At 42.2% G+C, this 26,257-nt stretch overlaps 1 protein-coding gene across 1 annotated transcript in view; it reads right to left on the bottom strand.

Moving 5' to 3' along the window:
* LOC126149809 (uncharacterized) overlaps window positions 1-26,257 on the bottom strand; it is a 70,849-nt gene that overhangs the window by 4,966 nt on the left and 39,626 nt on the right. The window contains exons 5-7 of the mRNA XM_049915835.1: window positions 13,635-13,763; window positions 5,464-5,595; window positions 5,190-5,243 (exon numbers count right to left, since the gene is read on the bottom strand). Of these exons, the coding sequence (XP_049771792.1) occupies window positions 5,190-5,243; window positions 5,464-5,595; window positions 13,635-13,763 (315 nt within the window). The remainder of the gene's footprint in view (window positions 1-5,189; window positions 5,244-5,463; window positions 5,596-13,634; window positions 13,764-26,257) is intronic.

Below are 26,257 nucleotides of genomic sequence, written 5' to 3'. Positions count from 1 at the left end.
TCCTGTCAATTGTTCCCTTATGCTCTCCCTGAAACTATCTACAACCTCTGGTTCTTTCAGTTTATCCAGGTCCCATCTCCTTAAATTCCCACCTTTTTGCATTTTCTTCAGTTTCAATCTGCAGTTCATAACCAATAGATTGAGGTCAGAATCCACATCTGCCCCAGGAAATGTCTTACAATTTAAAACCTGGTTCCTAAATCTCTGTCTTACCATTATATAATCTATCTGATACCTTTGACTTCAAACATTACAATAATAAAACATTACATCACCCTGAACTTCACAATCATTACCTAAAGAACCTCCAGTCTTACACCATACATAAACATGTTGAGAACTCTCAATTTTACGACATACACGGCTCCTTAAAACTAACGGTTCATCACTTGAAAGGTAGCTCAGTTTTTAGTGTATTTTAATTAATGTTACTCACTGTCTTTCATTGAGTGCAAAATTGGCCCATGACCATTTGTCATTGATTATTTTATTGCTTCTGGGAGAAAGTCCTGCAGTAGGTGACGAGATAGTCTTCACATCCACCAGCAGCAAGATCAGCATGTGAGTAATCCTCTTTGCCCGATAGGGAATCAGTATTAGCACCGTAATTTCTTAGACTTTCCTGGCGATTTTGTGACATCTCGTGGAATCGGGTGTACTGCCGGTGGTATGAGTTTATCTAACACAATATGCAGGACCTATATCAGCAGAATACTGAAAAATCACAATATCAAGAGTGTGTTCTGCCCACCAAACAAGATCAGAGCGCTTCTTGGAACGGTGAAGGATGATCTGGGATTGAGAAAACCTGGTATTTACCATATACCAAGTGAATGTGGTATGTCTTACATTGGCCAGACCACCACCGTTGATAGAAGATGTAAAGAGCACCAAAGGCATACCAGACTACGACAAGCCACTAAATCGCGATTAGCAGAACATTGCTTGGAACTTGAGCACACCATGAATTATGGTAAAACGAGGATCTTATCTCATACCCCCAAATTTTGGGACAGCGTCATCATTGAAGCGATTGAAATCAAGATGACAGAGAACTTGATAAACCGGGAAGCTGGATACCAACTCAGCACGGCGTGGAACTCGGCTTCGGACCTATTACAAAAACAACGGAAGAAAACACAAGACCAGGAGAATGACAGGGGCGCTGGAGAAAGTCGGAACGGTCACCAACAGCAAACGCAGCCTGTCGACAGTGCGAGAAACGCGCCTGGCGGGCGCGGACCTTAGTAGGAAACGCCATGAAATGGCCGCCACTGGGGAAAACAGCGGAAGCGGGCGCGGACGCAAGACGGAACATCTGGCGACGAACCGAGACGGTCGCAGCGGGACCGGACGGCGTAGGGCACACCAGACACCGTCCAGACATAAATACGGGACACGGTCAGCCTGTCGTTCAGTCACAGGAAGCACCTGATGAAGACGCCGAGGTACGACGTCGAAATATTGTGTTAGGTAAACGCAGACCACTGACAGTATTGGGACTAAATCGTCCGTTTTATTCTCTGTCGCAGCAGTCGCGGTGACAGTTAGGGTCACTCATAGCACTTTACATTCTTCAGCCCCTACAAAATCAAACTAGGAATTAGAACTGCAACACATGCTAAAATTGACTAAAGGTGAAATCTCTTGGCATGTCTTTGAGTATGAGGATATGCAAAATATGTACAAAATGTACAAAAATAAGGGCACTGCTCTAATAACGTGAGCTTTATTTTTCGGTGCATTTTGTAAAATTGAAAATAATAATTCTTTTGTATGTGAAGTAAGTAATTACAGTACTGCCATTAGTACGAATGAGACATTTGTGTCACTCTTGCCTTACTGTTGACAGTAATTGTGGCAAGCACTCAGAACAGTCAATGTAGGATTACTCATTTTCCATTCATGTAGCTAATGTGTTTACATCAAATTATTGTCTATTCACAATATGTACCTGATAAAGGAATAACTGGTCCGCTTCGACAGAGATTTATGATTCTATGTTTGGAACTCATACGGTGCGTAAAATAATCTTTGCAGACGCAAATTCCCCAGACGTCCTTAAATATTTGCATGTTACTGAAGAGACATTGAGTAACAGCAATTGTGTACCGTTTGTTTCTACTCTTTGGATGAGTTGCAAATGAACCAGTAGTTCACAACTTATGCTGCTGGAAAGATGAAGCACAAATAGTCTCCGTAAGGTATTTGTTATTGTTAATTAACGCAATACGCTGCATTGTGTCCTCTTGCCTTTCACCAACACTGACAAAAAATATCTAGACGTTCCTATCTAGTGCGTAGATGACCATTACATGTCGCGAGAACGGGCCAGCCAGTGTTAGAGATGGGGAATATTATGTTTCCAATAAAGTAGCAGAAAAGCAGAATGAGTCTGGCAGGACAGCTCACTGTCTTCGAACGTTGACTAATCATTTCATGTCGCCTGAGTAACAAACCCATCAGGGGCATTTCAACCGTGCTGAAGCTGCATGCCGGCCAAGGTGGCCAAGCCGTTCTAGGCACTTCAGTCCGGAACCGCGCGACTGCTACGGTCGCAGGTTCGAATCCTGCCTCGGGCATGGATGTGTGTGATGTCCTTAGGTTAGTTAGGTTTAAGTAGTTCTACGTTCTAGGGGACTGATGACCTCAGAAGTTAAGTCCCACAGTGCTCAGAGCCATTTGAGCCAAAATAAGTCAAGCACTCCGATCTGTGAAGGATAAACGCCCTGTTCTGTCGACACGTGGTGTGTACGTGTGGTAAAGTTTATATTGCAGCCACCAAGAGGAGCGTAAATACATGGCTAAAAGAGCATAAAAATCTTTGCCGACTAGAAAAAATAGAGAAATCAGCTGCAGCAGAACATGCTCTTCAGACAGGAAACCACAAAGTGAAATTTTCTGAACAAATTTTATCTACAACGTCAAATTATTCTCTACGACTGTTTAGAGAAGCCATTGAAATTTATAAGTGTCAGGATAATTTTAATAGGAAAGAGGGGCCAATGAACTTAGCCACATATGGATGGTAGCTCTGCAGAAATGCTAGCCAGTTTTATCTTTGACAAGACGACAATCGATAGTTTTTATCTCTGACAAGGATTGTCTGTGCTCGTCACGTGTTACTTTGACCACGCCCCCTTTCCTACAGTATTTATGTCGCTTTCGGACGTCCGACCAGCCAGTCGGCAAGAGCCTCTGAGGATGTCCAGCGCAGTAGTCGACGAATCGTCAGGAACAGAAGAGTTTCTTGGACCACGACCTCAAAAAAACGGCTCTGAGCACTATGGGACTTAACATCTATGGTCATCAGTCCCCTAGAACTTAGAACTACTTAAACCTAACCAACCTAAGGACATCACACAACACCCAGTCATCACGAGGCAGAGAAAATCCCTGACCCCTCCGGGAGTCGAACCCGGGAACCCGGGCGCGGGAAGCGAGAACGCTACCGCACGACCACGAGCTGCGGACCCACGACCTCACATCCCGAAAGGTTTACCAGCAGCTATGTCATCCGGTCGTGAAAGCCTTCATTCTATAAGTCCTGAAGTACGCAGACTGCTGGTATGAAACCAGTGGACAACTTTGGGATTACTTAGAACATCGACTTTGCTTACCTTCTCTGATTTCGGATCACGAGCTGTAATTCCTTCACAGACATTCTGACTGAACACTGAAAGTGTCCCGAACATAGCTCAAGACGTCATAAAGATGTAGGGTAGACACATCCTATGTTATTACTCACTAATGAATGTCCTGATATTTTTGATCATATACTGTATCTCAACAGCCCCTCCTCCTATGTTCTATCCAACACTTCCTTCTTTTTATTAGTCCTCTTCTCGCAGTACCTACTCATTTTTCACCCTTTCCATCCAACTTACTCATTATATCCTCACAAGAGCTCCACCTTTGCTCTGTCTTTCTTCATCACTGCCTAAGTTTCAGTATCATACAGGAGGATACTAGGCAATATATTGTATACAGGAGGATGCTAGGGAATATTTTTCACACATGCTAAATATTGGTGAGGGAAAGCGAATGACAAAATACATGGTGACTTAGTGAACGAAACGCAATAACTTTTCAGATGGAGTAAAAAGTCAGTAACTTACGAACAACGTTGCACTGGTAGATACCGTTTCTGTAGTCCGATGCTAATGTCACAAAATGCTGGCCATCAAAGGACTCTTCGTATTTAATCAGAATACCAGTCGGAATAACCGCATTTCCACGAACGGTGTTCGGCTTGAATTTAATCCATGTAGGTATTTGTGGCGTGGACCCATTGCTGGTATATAAAATGGAACCTTAAATTGATTTTTCTTAGTTCACCAGAAATAATTCAGGTTTCTCCATAATCAATGTTTCCCAGATCCATATCGATATCTGTTTAAGCGTATGGAACATCAATGGAAGATAACTGTTCGAAGTTTAACGAATGTCTCGACGACTCTTTCTTTTGAATAGGAATTAAGTGTTTGGTGCGTTTAATTGTGGTAACTTTTGTTTTTTCCTACCGTTGATGACCTCATTTGCCTTCTTCTTCTTCTTCTTCTTCTTCTTCTTCTTACTACTACTTTGTTTTAATTTATCTTACTTCAGTTATCTTAGCCTCTGTCCAATACGGCATCTTAACAAACATCAGTATTTTATTTTTAATTCAAACAACATTCGAGGTAATTAGCTCATCGGAAAGCAAGAATGTGAATAAATAAAAGACACTTACTGCACAAGCGTCGATACGAAGTGACATGAAAAATTTATATACAATGGACTTCAAAACACACTTTTGCTCATTATCCACGTTACGAACAGCAGGGTCAAATGTCAAGCTTGGCACAGACAGATAATCGATGGAGGTCTGTTTTGATGTAAGTGCAAGTCTTTCATCCAGCATAGTCTGGATAAACTATCAAATTAGTTATCTTACCTCACTTTCCCCTACTTCATTTTGCTTTAAGGTAGGCTGTGATCTTTGTAGGATGTTGATATTGGATGCTGGGGAAAATACCTGAACTTCCTAGTTTCATTATGATTTGTCGACTTCGGATCCTGATCAATATAAACTCTTTACATTTGCTGCTGCACGAAAAGGCAGTTATTGTATTCTGGAGTGTTAAGGAGCGAAACATCGTCATTTCCGTTTTTCTAAATGCTTAAATTGAAATATTTTAGAGACTGACCTTCATTAGGTGTTGAAGACTCCGAGTGCTGCACTGCAATAGGATCAGTGGAAGCTGCGAAAATAATAAAACATATAAATGAATCGTTTGCTGTAAGATAGAAAACGGAATATTTTAGGGACTGCTTGACATATGAAGAGATTTGCAATCTGATTTAACTAAATACCTAATGTTGTTCATACAACTAAAACTGTACTTCTTGTGTTTTTTGTTTGTTTTTATAAATCGTAACTTACAACTGAAAACTGCCACAAGTTAATTTGCTGCTACTTACGGCAGAGGTAGTCATGAGCACAGCATGCGTCATCTTCGTCGAAAATTGGCGCACATTTTTGTAGTTCAGAAACCGTCCGCCACAGAATGTAGTCGCAGCTTTGTCGGCGACACCAGGGCTCTTTTAGACTCCCTGTAACATCAATTTGAAAAATATTTAATAACTACTGAGACGTGAATAAATTAATAACCTTCGTAAATAACATGTAACCACTGCAGTCACTTTGGGGGCCAGTTTCTACTGCAGTCTTCAGTCCAAAGAATGCACCGATGTTCTCCATGCTAGTGTAAGTACTGAAAGTCTCTTCATCCCCACATGAGTACTCGACATACCTCTGCTTCAACCTGCGTACTGCTTAGCCCCTACAGTCCCCCCCCCCCCTTCCACCCCCTCTCTCTGCCACCTCTTCCATTACCAAATTAACAATTGTTGGTATTAGTGCCCCAAGTTGTGTCCTATAAATTGATCCCTTCTTTTAGTCATGTTGTGCTACAAAGTTCTTTTCCTCCTGGTTGGATCCAGTTCCTATTCATCGGTTGCACATTCATCTGCAGAATCCCATTTCAAAACCATTGCAACTCGCGCCTACTCAGAGCTCGTCCTAAAGAGATAATGTTCACCCATCTTGCACTGATTGCTCCTTCTGCAGTCCGATCCACACGCCTTCCTTGTTAAAAATGAGTGAGGTTCTTCTGCTGAAAAAGTAGAACCGGTAGCAGTATACGAATGCCATGGGTGCAACAATTGTTTTCAGCTTCAGGTTAACTGAGCGATTGACTGAAAGGTAGTTCGTGAGTGAATGAAATGGAAATGAGCGTCTGGCGTCATTTACCGGGAGGCCCCTTCCGGGCAGGTCCGGCCTCCTTGGTGCAGGTCTTATTACATTCGATGCCACATTGGGCGACCTGCACGCCGGATGGGGATGAAATGACGATGAGGACAATACAACACCCAGTCCCTGAGCAGAGAAAATCCCCGACCCAGCCGAGAATCGAACCCGTAGGACGGCAATCCGTCACGCTGACCACTCAGCTATCGGGGCGGACAGTTTGTGAGCGAAAACTTAGATATATTGGCACTTGTTTGAAACAAAAAAACACTTCCAAGCCCATAGTAATCTTAAGTTCTAGTTTGAACACTCACTTGCAAATCACAATCACTCTAATAGCCAGCGTACGGTAACCAACAAAACCCGTTACCAAAAGAATTACGAAATGGATTATCTATGACAGAATGCTCGCTCAAATATTACTAAATTTGGCCCCTAAGAGTGTCCTGTTTGGTCACGCCTTGTACAACAGGCTACGAAAATTTTGGTTTCGGAAAAACCACAGTTTACATATTAGAATCGGAATTTTATGCGTTCCTTTTTCTCGCACGTTCGCATCCACTTTGGAACACTCCACGGACATGTTTTGATCGTTATTCTGTAAAATTATCATATATATTCAAAGCTCCTAAAACCTGCATCCAAACATGGTGATGTTGTGATGGATGAGGTGTGAACTGACTCTTTCGTCTTCACAAAGCAATTCGTTAGCGCACAAAATACGCACCGACTTACTGTCAACTGACTGGCTGATACACATCTTAGCCAACCCGATATTAGTATTAAACGGTTCAATGCCGCGTCTTTTACATTTAACGATCACAACTTTTATGAACAGTTTACCAAATGGACAAATTTAGAATCCCCACAAAAATCAAAATAACTCTCTCTTTAAACAAAATAACTATCGTAAAATTTTTCTTGTTTTTCCAATACCATAAATCGGCTAGTTGTACATTACAAAACTCCCCTGAGAGTATAATTCACTTTCTTGGTGTACAGTCATAGTTATCACGCTACCGTGTACTCAGTTAACAGACATAAAAATCTTCATTTAAAATTTTACTTTCTATTCACACCATCATTCACATTAATAAAGAAATTAGCAATAATTAATGACAGTAGTAATAATTTCAATACTACAGTTCCATTTCCAAAATATGCTTTAGCTATTTGATAATTTCGTAGTTCGTAAGAAGCTGACACCTTTCCCCCAGAGACGCAACTACCTGCAGATAGCTACTGGGTGATCAGAGCGCATCTGTAACGCGTGAACTGTGACTCACTGTCTGAAACTGTCTGCCCACTACCGTCTCTCACTTAACATAGGCGCGATATGAAGACTTCGCATCGCTTAGGTACACTGTTGCGGCTTAGCTTCAGAAAGACCTTCGCAACCAGCCAAGAAATGACTGGGCGGGCCACCAATGTAGTTCTGCAGCTGGGCGATGAAGCAGTACTGGATCGGCACCCAACAAAAGCCCAGTTTCACCGAACTGGTGCACCGGATTGCTGCGTACTATGGCACAACACGATGTTTCTATTGCCGACGACGTTTCATAAAACAAACGACTGGAGCGAGTATGAATTACAGACGGGGAAAAACCAGCCGGTTAGAACCGATACCGATATTTCAGTTCTGAATAAACTGCATTTTTCGGTATTTGTTCGGTCCCAGTTACAACAGGTGTTTTTTTTATATTTTGCTAATAATCGGACCAAAAACCGATATATCAATGAGCCAAAGTAGGAGCGCAACATTTTTGGTTTTTAAAATCTTTTAAAAACATGTAGTATTTATTCGTAACATTTCCATTGCTTTGAAATATTACGTTATTATAGAAAATGGGATAAGCGATCAGTGCTATTTTAATAACAATGCCGATAGAAACGTGCAAGAAACACATGGCGTAAGAACTGGTACAGCATTACTGAGACAATGATGTCACCACGTTGTGTGGCCTTTTGGATGGTACGCAAGTACATGCGGTGAGCGAGGCTTACCCTAAATAGTCCGTCTGGTAATTTCTCACTGTTGTCGTCAGGCATTAGATGTGCTACAGAATGCTGTCCTTAGTCTGGAAGTATTTTACGAAGAGCGGTATAAATGAAGTCCAATGCTCCACTTGGTTTATAAGATTAAAAATTGGTGAAGCCAAAACAAACCCGCGACACCTTATCAGCAGAAAAACTTAAAATTTAACAATCCATTCATAGTTTACAAGAAAAATAGAAAGTAGCTGGTCTGTTGCCTGTGCCTACATGATATGCATTTATCTACTTGTAAACCTCGAAAACGGCCAAATTGACACGAAAAAATAAAGTTTTCCATCTTCAGTTTTCACCGTTTAGCTGTCCGCCCCCGGTAGCTGAGTGGTCAGCGCGGCAGAATGTCAGTCCTAACGGACCGGGTTCGATTCCCGGCGGACTCGGAGGTTTTCTCCGCTCCGGGACTGGGTGTTGTGTTGTCGCAGTCATCATCATTTCATCCCCATCGACGCGCAAGTCGCCGAAGTGGCGTCAAATCGAAAGACTTGCACCCGGCGAACGGTCTACCCGATGGGAGGCCCTAGTCACACGACATTTACGTTTACCGTTTAGCTCTGACTATTCGTGACGCAAAAATGGTGGATTATTTATTTACTCGATCGGTATTTACAAGGCGAAATATTAAACCAGGACATTACAGAATTAAAACGACACATTCAGCATTACTTAATTACGTAATACAAAATACAGAATTTATTACAATATGACTTATTTTTTCCGGCATTTCAATGGCATTGTACGTGAGATTGTGTGTATCCTCCAGTTCGCCATTAAAACCATGCACAGTACACTCGATCAAGTAAAGTGGTCCATTGATTGGTGGAATCCACATTCGCTCTGAGGGTCGTTCGCGAGGTCCCATGTTGTCATCATCTCCCTGCATCTTCCGACACCCGTCCTCACACGATTCAGCGCTGTCCACGACCTTCTGGAAATCCTAAAGCCCTCTGTTGGTATGCTTGGGTCAGTAACCAGTTTTCAGTTCTTTACTGTGCTTCTACCTCATAAACTTTTCCATTCATTTTCTGGGTCGAAGGGAAACACCGTTTCCCCTGTTTACCACAGAGATGACCTTGATCTCAGGCGGTTTTTTGGTATCAAGTTCCTGGTGTATAGGAAGATTTGAGTTTGCCAGTATTTTCTTGATAGTAGCTGATTTGGTTCAAATGGCTCTGAGCACTATGGGACTCAACATCTGTGGTCATCAGTCCCCTAGAACTTAGAACTACTTAAATCTAACTAACCTAAGGACATCACACACATCCATGCCCGAGGCAGGATTCGAACCTGCGACCGTAGCGGTCACGCGGCTCCAGACTGAAGCGCCTAGAACCGCACGGGCACACCGGCCGGCGCAGTAGCTGATTTCTTCTGATTACATGTGGTGCTATGTTAGACAGTACGGGTAGCCAATCTATAGGTGTAGGTCTAAGTGCCCCCAATATTATTCTCATTGTTTCTCTTAGCTGGATATATACACTTCTGGCCCATACAGGTGCACAATACTCGGCCACGCTGTATAACAGTGCCAAGACCGAAGTTCTCAAGGTAGTTGCACTACATCCCCAAGTGTTTCCGGTGATTCTGGCAAGAATGGCATTTCTAGATTTCAGTTTTTGTTTTGTATCCTCTAGACGAGCTCTGAACGTCAGGGACCGGTCCAGCTTTACTCCAAGGTACCGAGGTTTATCTTCACGTTTAATGGTCTGGTTATTCATGCAGATGTTCAGCTTTGTCTTAGCTTCTATGTTATTGAGATGCATGTTTACACTTACTGTCTTGTCTGTCTGGTCCTGGATTACAGTATGATTTTTGAGCACATTTTCAAAAAGTTAGAATCTATAGGAGAATACCGGAGCTGGTTGTAGTATTCGGTCGCTTATCACTCTTCTGCGAACGGTGGTAGGACTAAGTGTCCTTTTATTTGTTTGCAGGACATTTCTATATTTACTATAGGAAGTAAAAGGAATAAAAAATCGAAAATGGTTATTTCAGAAACCGGATATTTTGAGCAGTTTTAAGACTCAGGTAATCTGGCACTGGAGAAACTCAATATAACAGAAAACATGTTGTCTCAGTGATAACCACCATGCCTAATATAAATACTCCCAGCTCAGCCAGTAACAACATTCCTTCAGTGCCGTGCATTCGAACAACCCGGTCTCTGCACCAGTCCCCAATCGAACCACAGGTGAAGCTACTGCAGCCTCATCGACCAGCTTCACCAAATAGATGAATCCGCTAATCTACGAGTCATCATCTAGCCCTGATAGTTCCGGTCTTCGAACAGGACCCTTCGAGGAAAGGTCACCCCCACTGTGCCATCGCCTGGTACTCAGATCAGTCTCCGAGAGTCCTGAGTTAAATTCTGGACACCTACACGTTCCTGCCAGCCTCCTCAGCAATGTTCAACAGTCCAGCTTTTAAAACTCGCTGCACCACCGAGCTGACACCTGACTTACGTCAGCAAATTCACTGTCTGTCGAAGCATTTCGCTGCCTCAACATACCTCACTTGCTGGTTAGTAGCTGCACCGAGCGAGATGGCATAGTGGTTAGCACACTGGTCTCGCATTCGGGAGGACGACCGTTCAAACCCGTGTCCAGCCGTCTTGATTAGGGTTTTCTGTGATTTCCCTGTCAGTTATGGCAAATGACTTAATGGTTCCTTTGAAAGACAGGGACGGCCTATTTTCTTCTCCATTCCTCCGTAATTCCAGCTTGTGCTCCATCTCTAATCACCTCACTGTCGACGGGACGTTAAACAGAAATCTCCTCCTCCTGCCCGCATCTCGTGGTCGTGCGGTAGCGTTCTCGCTTCCCACGCCCGGGTTCCCGGGTTCGATTCCCGGCGGGGTCAGGGATTTTCCCTGCCTCGTGATGGCTGGGTGTTGTGTGCTGTCCTTAGGTTAGTTAGGTTTAAGTAGTTCTAAGTTCTAGGGGACTGATGACCATAGATGTTAAGTCCCATAGTGCTCAGAGCCATTTGAACCATCTCCTGCTCCTCCTGCTTACTAGCTGCGACTGGTTCCTGACCTGCTTCCGTCAGAGTGCTGTAGGGAAAGCATAAAAAAAAGATAAGCAGACTGTTTGGTAAACATTCTTAGTTCTGTTGACAGCATTGTTAATATATAAAACGGTCCGACGTTTCGGCCACTATTCCAAGTGGCCATCCTCAGGGCTTTGTGCTTAGCTGACTGGCTCTGTGTTCGCGGTGCTGGTGAAACGATCCCGCAGCTTTCCGAACTCGCCTTTCTATAGTCCGAACACAACACAAGTCTCAGCTAGTTGTAACAATATACTCGATGTTAACGCATTGCACTTTTTCAACAAATACTGTGTTTGAAGATAGTAACTGTTCTCGAAAGAACAGATACCACTGATGAACCAGCAGCGTCTCTAGAATAAATGATAATTAATTGAAACCGTCAGCTGTCGACATGTGTTGTTGATATACCTCGATGGGGATATACCTCACGGGGAGCGTGCAAGGGATGAGTCCCTGCAGTCGCGCTATTCATCTGTGTCCTCGGTGGCTCAGATGCAGCCGGCACAGTAACTCAGCGTGTTCGGTCCAAGGGGTAGCTGCCCTCTGTAATAAAAAAAAAAACTGAGTTAATGGCTCAACGACGAACTGAAACGGGTGTCTTGCGACGTCCGCCCCGAGCAGATACAACGAACGAAAACGAACACAATGAGATTAAAAAAAAAAAACGGATGGATAGAGCGTCTGCCATGTAAGCACGCGATCCCGGGTTCGAGTCCCGGTCGGGGCACACATTTTCAACTGTCCCCGTTGACTTATATCAACGCCTGTATGCAGCTAGGTGTATCAACAACACCTGTAGCAGCTGATGGTTTCAATTAATTATCATTTAAATACTATGTTGCTCTTCTTAATATTTTATATCGTCACTACTTCATCCATCGGCAGCTCTTCTACTGACCAAATACGGCCTGTACTTGCAACAAATACTCATACCTACAAAATGATGTACCAATAAATAGGGTAGAAAGTTCCAAATTTATGGGTGTACGTATCGATGAAAACGTTAATTGGAGGAAACATATTACTGAGCTTCTCAAAAAATTTCGTTCAAATACTTCTGGTCTTCGTACAATTGCTGGTCTTGAAAACAAACGTATCAACTTCCTGACGCATTTTGCGTATTTCCACTCAATAATGTCTTAAGGAATTATATTTTTGTGGCAACTCAGTATGTGGAATGAAACTACTGATTTCAAAAACGCTAGCTCTGCGAATAATATGTGGTGTTCACTCACAGATATCATGGAGGAACCTCTTGAAAGAGCTAGGCGTTTTGATTGCGCCATCACGAAAGAGTGAATTTCGTCATAAATAATCCATCACTATTTGAGAAGAACTGTTATGTACATACGTGCAACACTAGAGTGAGAAAGACCTTTATTACAGATTGTTAAATCTGTCAGTGGCTCGGAGAGGAGTTCAATATGCAGCAATAAAATTTTTTGATCATTTGCCCAATAATATAAAATGCCTGACAGGTAGATAAGCAAGTAGTAGGAATAAAGTGATAATTTGATCATTAATGTTAACGCTAATCATGGGTACATGTCCTGTAAACTGGCTCGTTCCCCATAGCTTCGATGAAACAGTCGTTCAGATGATCTGTGGAACGTGTAACTAACTAACTAGGAAAACTCATTAAGCTTTAGCATCTCATTTCTCATTCAAATTCCCTCGGCGTAGCCTGACTTACACTATGCTCCATTAGCCGTGTACTTTTATCAATGTACCTCTTATACTATTTTACACAACACTCTATCAGTTACATTCTACTGATCTTTCTGGTCCTTTACCATAACTCACAGAAGTTCTACGTCATTAACACTCCCCACATTTTTTTATGCACCCTGAACTCCTAATTCCCACTCAAAATCTCTCCCTGGATTCTTTTACAGCAAGCTCTATGTACAGGCTGAATAACATCGGGGATCGACAATAAACCTTTTTCACTCTCATCTCAACTACACCTTCCCTTCGCGTCGTTTGACTTATATGTGCAGCAGAGCGTCTGCAAAAGTTGTAGATGACTCTCCGCTTCATGTATTTGATCCCAGTTTGATTCAGAAATTCAAATAATGCTTTCCTCCTATGCCGATAAAGGCTTTATCTAAATCTACAAATGCTGTAAATCTGGATCTTTCTTTGGCTCTGTGCCCTTATTCATATTTAGCAAATATTACCTTAAGTAAACCAACTTATTTTGACTATAAGTATCATGTTTATAGACGATAAAACGTTAACTTACCGTCATATCCCTTCTGGCACACACACCTCATGCACTCAGACTGTGTTCCTTCAATGAACTGGCCCTCCAGGTACGTCTTCCCTTTATAAGGACATTCGGCCACGTCTCGTGGGCTCTTGGTGTCATTCGCTGAAAAAATAAGTACATCTAATGTATCAAGACAGTGAGATAAATATAATCAAATAAAACTATGTTTCCAGAGACCTTCTCGAGTCTCAAACATCGAGGACGTATATATGTAGACTGAGGAGAAGAATGGAAATTTGTACGAAGGCCGGGATTCGAACCTGAGTATCCTGCTCATTAAGCGTAGCGGTTAGTGCATGTGCCTAGTAAGCAGGAGACACGGGTTCGAATCCTGGCCCTGGCAAAAATTTTCATTCGTCGCTTCAGTCTGCATATATACAGATACATAAAAGCCTAAACTTTAATATTCTCTGTACAGAATTCTAGTAGTGTCTTTGGATGGCAGTATTTTGCAGTAGCTCTTAGAAATCAATTATTCAATGGTAATGATAGTGGTTATTCTTGGAAAAATCTAGGTAATAGTGGAAAAAGTAAGAAATTAATGACGAATTGGTTATAAGCATCTTGAATGACAATTTGAAAATTACAAAGTTCGCCGCCCGCTGGTTTCCGCGTGTGCTCACATCAATCCAAAAACCCAACTGTACGCAGCAGCAGTCGCGATGTTGCAGCTGTATGCTCAACCCAGATGACTTCTTTTGCCACCTTATCACCACTGACGAGTGCTGGTTGCACCACTATGGGGCTGAGATAAAGGAGCAAAGGATGCAGTGGAAACGCGAGGATTCACCACCGCCGAAATGGGCCAAGACACAACTATCATCAGGCAGGGTAACGCAGAGTGCTTTTTGTGGACTGCTGTGGTGTGGTACTAACAGATTATACAAGTAAGGTGCAAAATGCCATAGGAGGATACTGCCGAAATATGCAGACGAGCTTAAAGGAGGCTCCCAATACTAAACGCCGTTGGAAGCTGTATAAAGACATGTTTGTACTCCACGACAACACACGAGCTCATTCTGCACACTACATTGTCACACGCAATTCTTCTTTGTGCTACCAAATAAGGCTCATATCGGTTAAACTCTCTGAGAAACACAACGAAATAGTAATTGTGAATGTTTCAGAATACAAACGTATTGTGGCCAAATAAAGATAATTAGTGTTGAAGCAGGTGTACCAACTACAAACGTTACCGCTGTCTTCGACATTGCAGTTGTGGTTCCGAAACGCTTTGGACGTCAACAGGAAAAAGTAAAATATTGTGGTCAACTATGGCGAACTATTGCTGAATATTCGCCGACCCTGACGTGACAAAATTTAAGGATTGGCGATATGCACGTTTGCGGATGGTGGTGGTATCGCATACGCAATGTATAACAGAGCAGTGCATTGACGGAGGTGTCATTTGTACTCCGATGACTCATGTGAAAAAGTGTCGCACGTGATTATGGCCGCTCAGCGGGAATTTACAAACTTTGAACGCGGAGTGGTAATTGAAGTTAGATGCATGGAACATTCCGTTTCGGAAATCGATAGGTAATTTAACATTCCGGTATCCAAAGTGTCAAGAGTGCGCTGAGAATACCATATTTCAGGCATTATCTCTCACCACGGACAACGGAGTGGCACACGGCCTTCACTTAACGACCGAGAGTAGGGGCCAGAAATAACCGCAGAAATCGATGTGGGACGTATGACGAACTTATCGGTTAGCACAGAGCGGCAGAATTTCCGAATTAATGGGTTATGGCAGAAGACGACTGTCATGAGTGCCATTACTAACAGCACGACCTCAACTCCATCACCTTTTGTGAGGTCTCCATCAAATCGATTGATCACTGTACTACAGGACCTGGTCAGATGAGTCCCGATTTCACTTAATAAGAGCTGATTGTAGGGTTCGAGTATGGCACAGACCCCACAAAACCATGGACCAAGGTTGTCAATAAGCCACTGTGCAAGGTGTTGGTGGCTTCGTTATAGTGTGGGCTGTGGTTACATGAAATGGGCTGGGTCCTCTGGTCAAAAGTACAGTTTACTCTGAATGCTTATGTTCGGCTACCCGGTAACCTTTTGCAGCCATTCATGGACTTCGTGTTCCTAAACAAAGATTGGATTTTTATGGATGAGAATCCGCCATGTCACTGGACCATAATTGTTCGTGATTGAAGAACATTCTGGGACAGTTCGAACAAATGATTTGGCCACCTGGAGCGCCCAACATGCATCGCATCGAACATTGATGGAACATAATCGAGAGGTCAGTTCGTGCAAAAAACCCTGCATCGGCAACGCTTTCGCAATTGTGGATTGCTATAGCAGTAGCTTAGCTCAGTATATCTGCGGGGGACTTCCAACAGTGCCACGTCACTTTGCCCCACTGATGCCGATCAAAAGGAGGTACGCCACGACTTTTGTCGCCTCAATATAGTGCTGACGGCCGATAGAGTTACCGCGTTAAGTTTTAGTCTCACACTCACCACTACCTTCCATAAAAAAATCATCCCATGCCTGGCCTCATCATGCAGCTATCATTCTGATGATCAGGGGCGCCATTTCGGCATCCGGTATTCAGTGGAAGCAAACTTTGTTCAGACCGGAGAGGAGGAATTGATTTGTCTGTAACTGGTCTGAGTGCTACGTGGGCAGAGTGTACCATGATGACTTAAGGGCTAAAGGTTTCCTATGAAGGTAGGTATTTATGGCACCTGCTGAAAATAAACTTAAGAAAATTAGTGGCAAGAAGTGGCACTTTTGCAGAGTAATGTTATTGCTGAGAGCAGAAAAGGACCGGTAGAAATGCTGACACTCAGTTCCTAACAGTAATAGTATGAAATGACTGAATGTTAAAACAAGGTTTTGGAGCTGCTTGGAGCTCACAAGGTAAGGGAGTCAGCTCGCAGCGCTCCTGAAAGTTGGAAACGGTCTGTTGGTCCTTTGTAGGTAGTTCAGAAAGTTGAATGTGTCCGAAAATCAGGATCGGCAGGAGGCTTTAAGGTGGCAGCACCAACAGCTCGGTTTCCCTAACGTAGTGTGGATACGTCCTTCTAGGGGAGTCTTAAAAATTAACGGCCTCCAAAGTGCACAAGCTGAATGGGAAAATATGACGAATAAAATATGGAAAGGGCAAGAGAAATAGAATTGCAGAAAGACACAATGTGGCCTCCTGGAATGGGGTAGGGGTTGGTTCTAAAGGAATAAATCTAGAAAAAATAGCTGAAAAAAAAAGAAATATACCAATTTCGCTCATCACGGAAACAACGGAGGAACATAAAAGTACGATAAAGCTCGATGATCAGGTAGTTGTACTGCACATGACATATGGACAAGCTGTATTTGTTCACAAAAGATGGAAATAGAGAATGACAATTGCAACTTCACTAAGAGAAGGAATATATCTGTGAGAGTAAAGGTAAGTAAGGCTACCTAAGTATACTCCTCAAAATGGTTCAAATGGCTCTGAGCACTATGGGACTTAACTGCTGTGGTCATCAGTCCCCTAGAACTTAGAACTACTTAAACCTAACTAACCTAAGGACATCACACACATCCATGCCCGAGGCAGGATTCGAACCTGCGACCGTAGCAGTCGCGCGGTTCCGGACTGAGCGCCTAGAACCGCTAGACCACCGCGGCCGGCATACTCCTCATGAAGACGAGCGGGGGAGGAAGGAGAAACCGAAATAAATCCTACAAGAGACTGAAACGGCAGATTACTAAAAGTAATAAAGATGAGCAACTAAAATTATTTGTATATTTTGACACGTCCGTTCCAGAAATAGTATGCTTATTTGGATAGAATAATTGCAATAATAATGAACTCAAAAACTTCGCATGCGTAAATCATTCATAAATCACAGGCATCTCTTTCAGACTGGCAACACGAATGTGCATTTCGTGGAACTGTTTCAGCGTCACGATCGGCCTCATCTTAATACAGCCGTCAGGCGTAATAACATGAGACTTGGGGGTGCGCTGATGACAGAAGGCATGAGTCACATTTCAGTGGTGTCGCTGGAGTCTATCAGCAGGACGGGTTTCACTAGACATGGCCTGCACCTCAACAGATATGGAAAGGGGAGGTTGGCAAAGCTTGTAGGTGGCAGCATAGGTGGGGGTGGTGGCATCACTCATGGGAAAATTCCTGTAGTAGTGGGTGTTAGAGCTGCACCTTTTTTTAGATTGAAGTCAGCTGATAGATATTCCTGCTTAAAGGAAAGTCCCTCTAACAAAGAAACCACTTTCGACAAAGCTTAGGTATCCGATTAATGAGGGAATTAGTATATTTCATCAAAGTACCCAAGGTACTAGAGATAAAGTTAGTGAACTACTTATAGATGTTGACTCTGAAATTATTGGTGTATCTGAACACTTCTTAAATAAGGAGATAATTCAGAGGCTTCCTTTACCAGGATACAGGTTGGCAGGCAGCTTTTCTAGGAGCTCTTTGCGGTGTGGGGGAGTAGCCACGTATGTGAAAAACGGGATCCTATTTGAGTCAATTGATGTTTCAAAGTACTGCACTGAAAAGGTGTTTGAATGTTGTGCAGGTGTGGTTAAATGTAGTAGAGCTAAGTTTCTAACTGTTGTTATTTATAGATCCCCAGACGCCGATTTCACAACATTTTTGCTAAAGCGAGAGGAGGTTCTTGGTTCACTTTATAGGAAATACCAAAAGTTTGTTATATGTGGTGACTTCAATATTAATTGTATAAGTGATTGTGCAAGGAAAAGGATGCTAGTAGACCTCCTTAATTCATATAATCTTATGCAAACCGTATTCTTTCCAACGAGAGTGCAAGGGAACAGTAGAACAACCATAGACAACATTTTTGTTCATTCCTGATTACTAGAAGGGCATTCTGTTAGCAAAAAGGAGAATGGCCTTTCAGATCATGATGCACAAATTTTAACTCTAAAAGATTTTTGTGCTGGAACACATGTTAAATATAGTTATCAACTTTTTAGGAAAGCTGATCCAGTTGCTGTAGAGACCTGTGTAAACCTTATCAAGGAACAAGAGTGGCAAGATGTTTATAGTGCTGATACAGTAGACGATAAATATGCTTTCCGCAAGACTTTTCTCGTGCTCTTTGAATGTTGCTTTCCGTTAGAACGTTCAAAACAGGGTACTAGCACAACAGGCAGCCTGGGTGGCTGACTAGAGGGATAAGAATATCCTGTAGAACAAAGTGGCAATTATATCAAAACGTTAGAAATAGTCAAAATCTAAATGCAGCAGCCCATTACAAACAGTATTGTACGGTGCTTAAAAAAGTTATTAGGAAGGCAAAAAGTATCTGGTATGTAGATAGAATAGCTAAGTCTCAGGATAAAATTAAAACCATATGGTCAGTCGTAAAGGAAGTGGCTGGTCTGCAGAGACAGGTCGAGGATATAGAATCAGTGCGTAGTGGGAATGTCCGTGTTACTGATAAGTCGCATATATGTACAGTATTTAATAATCACTTTCTGAATATAGCAGGTGAACTAAATAGAAACCTAGTCCGAACAGGGAATCATATAGCGCTCGTAGAAAAAAGTGTTCCGAAACTGTTACCTGAAATGCTCCTCCATGATACTGACAAGAGGGAGATTGAGTTAATAATTAAATCACTAAAGACCAAGAACTCTCATGGATATGACGGGGTATCTAGCAGAATACAGAAATATTGTTCTATGTATATTGGCCCAGTACTTAGCGCTATCTGTAACTTTTCCTTTAGGAGTGGTCGGTTTCCTGACCGATTAAAGTACTCGGTAGTGAAGCCACTTTATAAAATGGAAGACAGGGATAATGTTGACAATTATAGACCTATTTCTATGCCATCGGTGTTTGCTAAAGTTATCGAGAGGGTTGTATATACAAGATTACTGGAGCATTTAAATTCACATAATTTGCTGTCAAATGTACAGTTTAGTTTTAGAAATGGTTTAACAACTGAAAATGCTATATTCTCTTTTCTCTGTGAGGTTTTGGACGGATTAAATAAAAGGTTGCGAACGCTAGGTGTTTTCTTTGATTTAACGAAGGCTTTTGACTGTGTTGACCACAAAATATTACTGCAGAAGTTGGACCATTATGGAGTAAGGGGAGTAGCTTATAATTGGTTCGCCTCTTACTTTAAGAACAGAAAGCAGAATGTAATTCTCCGCAATATTGAGAGTGGTAGTGATGTTCAGTTCCAATGGGGCACTGTTAAGTGGGGCGTTCTCCAAGGGTCGGTGCTGGGGCCACTGCTGTTTCTTATTTATATAAATGATATGCCTTCTAGTATTACAGGTGATTCAAAAATATTTCTGTTTGCTGATGACATCAACTTGGTAGTGAATGATCTTGTGTGTAATATTGAAACAGTATCAAATAATGTAGTTCATGAAATAAGTTCGTGGTTTGTAGAAAATAATTAGATGCTACATCACAGTAAGACTCAGTTTTTACAATTTGTAACTCACAATTCAACAAGAACCGATATTTTGATCAGACAGAATGGGCATATAATAAGCGAGACGGAACAATTCAAGTTCCTAGGTGTTCGGATAGATAGTAAGGTGTTGTGGAAAGCCCATGTTCAGGATCTTGTTCAGAAACTAAATGCTGCTTTATTTACCATCAGAACAGTATCTGAAATAAGTGACACTTCAACACGAAAAGTAGTCTACTTCGCATATTTTCATACGCTTATGTCATATGGTATTAATTTTTGTGGTAATTCTTCTGATTCAAAAAGGGTATTTTTGGCTCAAAAACGGGCTGTTCGAGCTAAGTGTGTTGTAAGTTCGAGAACCTCTTGTCGACCCCAATTCAATAGTCTGGGAATTCTGACATTGCCATGTCGTTTGTTGTTAGCAATATTAGCTTATTCCCAAGAGTTAGCAGCTTTCACACAGTTAATACTAGGCAGAAATCAAATCTGCATGTGGAATGCACTTCCTTGACTCTTGCGCAGAAAGGAGTGCAGTATTCTGCTGCATCCATTTTCAATACGCTACCACAAGAACTCAAAACTCTTAGCAGTAGCCCAAACACTTTTAAGTCTAACCTGAAGAGTTTCCTCATGGCTCACTCCTTCTATTCTGTCGAGGAGCTCCTGGAAGAGCTGAAAAATTAAGCAAATTCCAGTGTTACATTGTTGATTTTCTTTATTTAAACTTACGAATTGTCGCCTGAATATATTACTTATATTTCATTTTATCTGTTTCTACTATCGTGTTATAATTTCATGTATTGACTCGTTCCATGACCATAGAGACTTCTCCTTAATTTGGTCCCACGGAACAATAAATAAATTTAAAAAAAAGATATAAGTCTAAACTGCTACATTCTCTGAGCCATTTGCAGACGCCTTATGGCTTAGGCAGGTGTATATATATATATATATATATATATATATATATATATATATATATATATATATATATATATATATATATTTGGACAGCAGTACTTTGCAGTAGCCGTTCTTTCATGTTAGCGACAGTGTTTATTCTATGAAGGTGCTATTAGTCATTCCAAACTTATTGGTGAATACTACCGAAGACAAAGAAAACGACGCACTACTACGGATTGTCCGAATGGGACGGAAATTCCATTGTGACGTGGTGTACATGTACAAACGACAAAATGATTAAAAATTCTGGAAAATTGGATGATTTATTTAAGAGAAAGAGATTCCAAATTGAGCAACTGAATACCGCGTTGGTTTACCTCTGGCCCTTATGCAAGCAGTTATTTGGCTTGGCATTGATTGACAGAGTTGTTGGATGTCCTCTAGAGCGATATCGTGCCAAATTCTCTCAAGTTCACTGGTCATTGGAGCTCAGTTCGAAACGACGTCATCACTGAAGACAATTTCACTCCAGTCAAAGAGATTCCAGGCCAAAGGCGGTTCTGGAGGCACCCCGGGCGGATTGGACACAGACCTAACTTCCGTCCGTCATACAGTTCAGCAACCAGGAGTGATGGTCTGGGCTGTCATTTCTTCTCATAGCAGGACCGCTTTGGTTGTCATCCAAGGCACCCTTACAGAATAGTGGTACGTCGACGATATTCTACGTCTCGTTTTGCTACCCTTCATGACAAGCCATCCTGGGCGTACATTTCAGCAAGATAATGCACTCCTGACATGGCGAAAATTTCTACTGCTTCTCCTCGTGCTTGTCAAACCGTAGCTTGACCTGTAAGGTCGCTGGATCGCTCCCCATTTGAGAACATTTGGAGCATTATGGGCAGGGCCTTCCAACAGTTCGGGACCTTACGATCTAACACGCTAGTTAGATAGTATTTCGCACGATGTCCCTCAGGAGGACATATATCGACTCTGTTGTCAGTGCCAAGCCGAATAACTGCTTCCATAAGGGCCAGAGGTGGACCAACACGTTATTGACTTTCTCAATTTGTGAAGCTCTTTCATCTGAGTAAATCATCAAATTTTTCCGAAATTTCAATAACTCGTTTATCTACACACGTGTATCAGTGAGTCTGGCACAGTCATTACGCACGGGAGTAGCTGGCGCTGTTTCGGCACCATATAATGGAGTGTTTATCTGAATGTGCTGGCTAGTCAAAGAGATGGTCTAATTGAGGACCGTAAATTACATTTGACTCCATGCAAACTTCAGGTGTGTTGCTTGCTGAGCTATTGATATTAAGTTTTCTGTACAGTTTAGTTTTTCTGAGGGTTAGGGGCGTAAATTTCACGAAATAAGCTGTCCCAGTTCAATGATTAGATCTCGGTATGTTGATAAATGCAGTTAGATTACAACAGGGCATTAATAATTGATTGTGGTTGAAACAGAAATTGACGACTTTGACGTAGACTAGTTTTAATGATGTAGTAGTGCAGGGAAATGATTCTGTTTCGCTAATAAACGTTTCCTAGCTAATTTTCAGAGCAGTAGATCTCATAATTGTCTCTAGCGCCGTATTTCGCCAAGAGTGCTCGGTTTGTGGTTATGGCCACGAGTGAGACTTCCCGTGACAAGAAAGATCTGAGGAAAAAACGGAAACAAACCGTGAAACTTCAACAACGATATCAGCACGGGAGCCGCAAGGTTGCGACAGGAACCCGAGGTCGCTTACAGTAGGCCGTAGAAGAAGTGTGGCGCATCCACACATAGCAGGAAATTCCGACTTCTGTTTTAATCTGCAGGAGAAGGTGGATACCACGAACTGTGGGCATTAGAACAGATGTTGTGGCATTATTGGTGCATTAAAGAAAGAATGTCACTATAGGGATGCCTTAGGGGCATAATCAGTGTACCATTTATTCGTTATTTTCCTACAACTACGAAGTTGAAAGGTTCCTATCATTTATGAATCAAAATCTGTGATTGAATCCCAGAAAAATCAAAACTGTCCCATATTGCTCTGAAATGCACTGTTTCACCGAGCAGTTTATTGCCAATGGCAGCTTTCTTTACGGACGAATGGAAAAATCCGACATCGAGGAAGATCAGTTTGGATTCCATAGAAATGTTGGAACGCATGAGGCAATGCTGACCCTACGGCTTATCTTAGAAAATATATTAAGGAAAGGCAAAACTACGTTTCTAGCATTTGTAGACTTATAGAAAGCTTTTGACAATATTGACCGGAATACTCTCTTTCAAATTCTGAAGATGGCAGGGCTGAAATACAAGGAGGGAAAGGCTATTTACAATTAGTACAGAAACCAGATGGCAGTTATGAGAGGGACATGAAAGGGAAGCAGTGGTTGGGAAGGGAGTGAGACAGGGTTGTAGCCTCTCCCCAGTGTTGTTCAATCTGTATATTGAGCAGGTAGTAAAGGGAAAAAAAAGAAAAATTCGGAGTAGGAATTAAAATCCAAGCAGAATAAATAAAAAAATTGAGGTTCACTGATGACATTGTAATTCTGTCAGATTCAGCAAAGGACCTGGAAGAGCAGTTGAACGGAATGGACAGTGTCTTGAAAGTAGGCTATAAGATGAACATCAACAACAGCAAAACGAAGATAATGGAATGTGGTCGAATTATGTCGGGTGATGCTGAGGGAATTAGATTAGGAAATGGTAGTAGATGAGTTTTGCTAATTGGGGAGCAAAATCAAATGGTTCAAATGGCTCTGAGCACTATGGGACTTAACAATTTAGGTCATCAGTCCCGTAGAACTTAGAACTACTTAAACCTAACTAACCTAAGGACATCACACACATCGATGCCCGAGGCTAGATTCGAACCTGCGACCGTAGCAGTCCCGCGGTTCCGTACTGAAGCGCCTAGAACCGCACGGCCACCGCGGCCGGCGGGGAGAAAAATAACTGATGATGGTAGAAGTAGGGAGGATATAAAATGTAGACCGGCAGTGGCAAGGAAAGCGCTTCTGAAGATGAGAAATTTGTTAACATCGAGTATAGATTTAAGTGTCAGGATGCCTTTTCTGAAAGTATTTGTATGGAGTGTAGCTATGTATGGAAGTGAAACATGGACAATAAATAGTTCAGACATGGTGTGGGTTCCTGTAGTCATGTCCTAGTTCATGAACCACGGGCAACGTATGAGTGGCCAAGTAAGTGGTCCTGACAGTCGGGATACCAGTTACTTTGGAATAAGGCTGGGCATCTCGGACATATTCTGAGTCGTGGTTACCTTTGTGCTCATACGGCAAAAACTACCAAATCCATCGGCTAGTCCCTCAGCCGTTAGGGGTAAAACCCAGTGGGACTCGGGGCAAGTAAGGCTAGCAACCTGCTTCCCTGGTACTTTAATAATGATGCTGGCAACAATCAGAGCAAAATGCCTCGGACCTTTGGAGGTGACGGAGTCCCACCTCTGACAAACCCGGGACTCCTAAGATACGACTTGGCAAACAAATGGTAATGAGATGGGTAGCTATTAATATCAATGGGGGCTACTCTGGGAAGAAGGTAGAGCTGGCAGAGGCTGCAAGTAAGATGGGGCTGGACGTTTTAGCTGTTAGTGACATTCGGGTAAAGGGTGATAAAGAAGAGGAAGTGGGAGAATACAAGGTCTACCTGTCAGGAGTCAAAGCAGGAATAGCACAATGGGGTGTAGGGCTTTACATCAGGAAAGAAATGGAACCAAGCGTAGTTACAATAAGGTATGTGAACGAACGACTGATGTGGATAGATTTGACAGTGTCTAGCAAGAAAATTAGGATTGTGTCAGTATATTCGCATTGTGAAGGGACAGATCAAGATAAGATGGATAGTTTTTATGAGGCACTCAGTGATGTAGTTGTTAGAGTAAAGGACAAGGACAGTGTTCTGCTCATGGGTGATTTTAACACCAGGATTGGAAATCGAACAGAAGGGTATGAAAAGGTTATGGGTAAATTTGGAGAGGATATGGAGGCCAACAGGAACGGGAAACAATTCTTGGATTTCTGTGCCAGTATGGGCTTAGTAAACACAAACTCCTTTCTTAAACATAAGAACATTCACCGGTATAGTTGGGAAGGCAGGGGAACCAGATCTGTCATTGACTATATAATAACAGATCAGGAATTCAGGAAGGCTGTGAGGGACACACGTGTATTCAGGGGATTCTTTGATGACACTGATCATTATTTAATCTGCAGTGAAATTGGGATTGTGAGGCCGAAAGTGCAGGAGGTCAGGTCCATATGTAGGAGGATAAGAGTGGAGAAACTTCAGGATAAGGAAATCAGGCACAAGTACATAACAGCGATATCAGAAAGGTACCAGTTAGTTGAATGTAGTCAATTACAGTCATTGGAAAAGGAATGGACAAGGTACAGGGACACAGTACTAGAAGTGGTTAAAGAATGTCTTGGAACAGTAGTGTCTAAAAGTAGGATGAAGCAAACAGCTTGGTGGAATGATACAGTCAAGGCAGCCTGTAAAAGCAAAAAGAAGGCGTATCAAAAATGGCTACATACTAGAACCCTGGTAGACAGAGAAAGTTATGTTGAAGAAAGAAACAAAGCCAAACAGATAATTGCAGCATCCAAGAAGAAATCTTGGGAAGACTTTGGAAACAGGTTGGAGACTATGGGTCAAGCAGCTGGAAAACCATTCTGGAGTGTAATTAGCAGTCTTCGAAAGGGAGGTAAGAAGGAAATGACAAGTATTTTGGACAGCTCAGGAAAACTGCTGGTGAATCCTGTGGATGCCTTGGGCAGATGGAGGGAATATTTTGAAGAGTTGCTCAATGTAGGTGAAAATGCGATCAGTAATGTTTCAGATTTCGAGGTAGAATGGGACAGGAATGATGATGGAAATAGGATCACATTTGAGGAAGTGGAGAAAATGGTCAATAGATTGTAGTGCAATAAAGCGGCTGGGGTGGATGAAATTAAGTCGGAACTCATCAAATACAGTGGAATGTCAGGTCTTAAATGGCTACACAGGATAATTGAAATGGCCTGGGAGTCGGGACAGGTTCCATCAGACTGGACAAAAGCAGTAATCACACCAATCTTTAAATATGGAAACAGAAAAGATTGTAACAACTACAGAGGCATCTCTTTAATCAGCGTTGTGGGTAAAATCTTCTCAGGTATTGTTGAAAGGAAAGTGCGAGTATTAGTTGAGGACCAATTGGATGAAAATCAGTGCGGGTTTAGGCCTCTTAGAGGTTGTCAGGACCA

Source organism: Schistocerca cancellata, chromosome 2 (genome assembly GCF_023864275.1).
Source record: "Schistocerca cancellata isolate TAMUIC-IGC-003103 chromosome 2, iqSchCanc2.1, whole genome shotgun sequence".
NCBI lineage: Eukaryota > Metazoa > Arthropoda > Insecta > Orthoptera > Acrididae > Schistocerca > Schistocerca cancellata.
The sequence above is the reverse complement of the archived record's forward strand: the minus strand, read 5'-3'. Positions and strand labels throughout refer to the sequence as shown.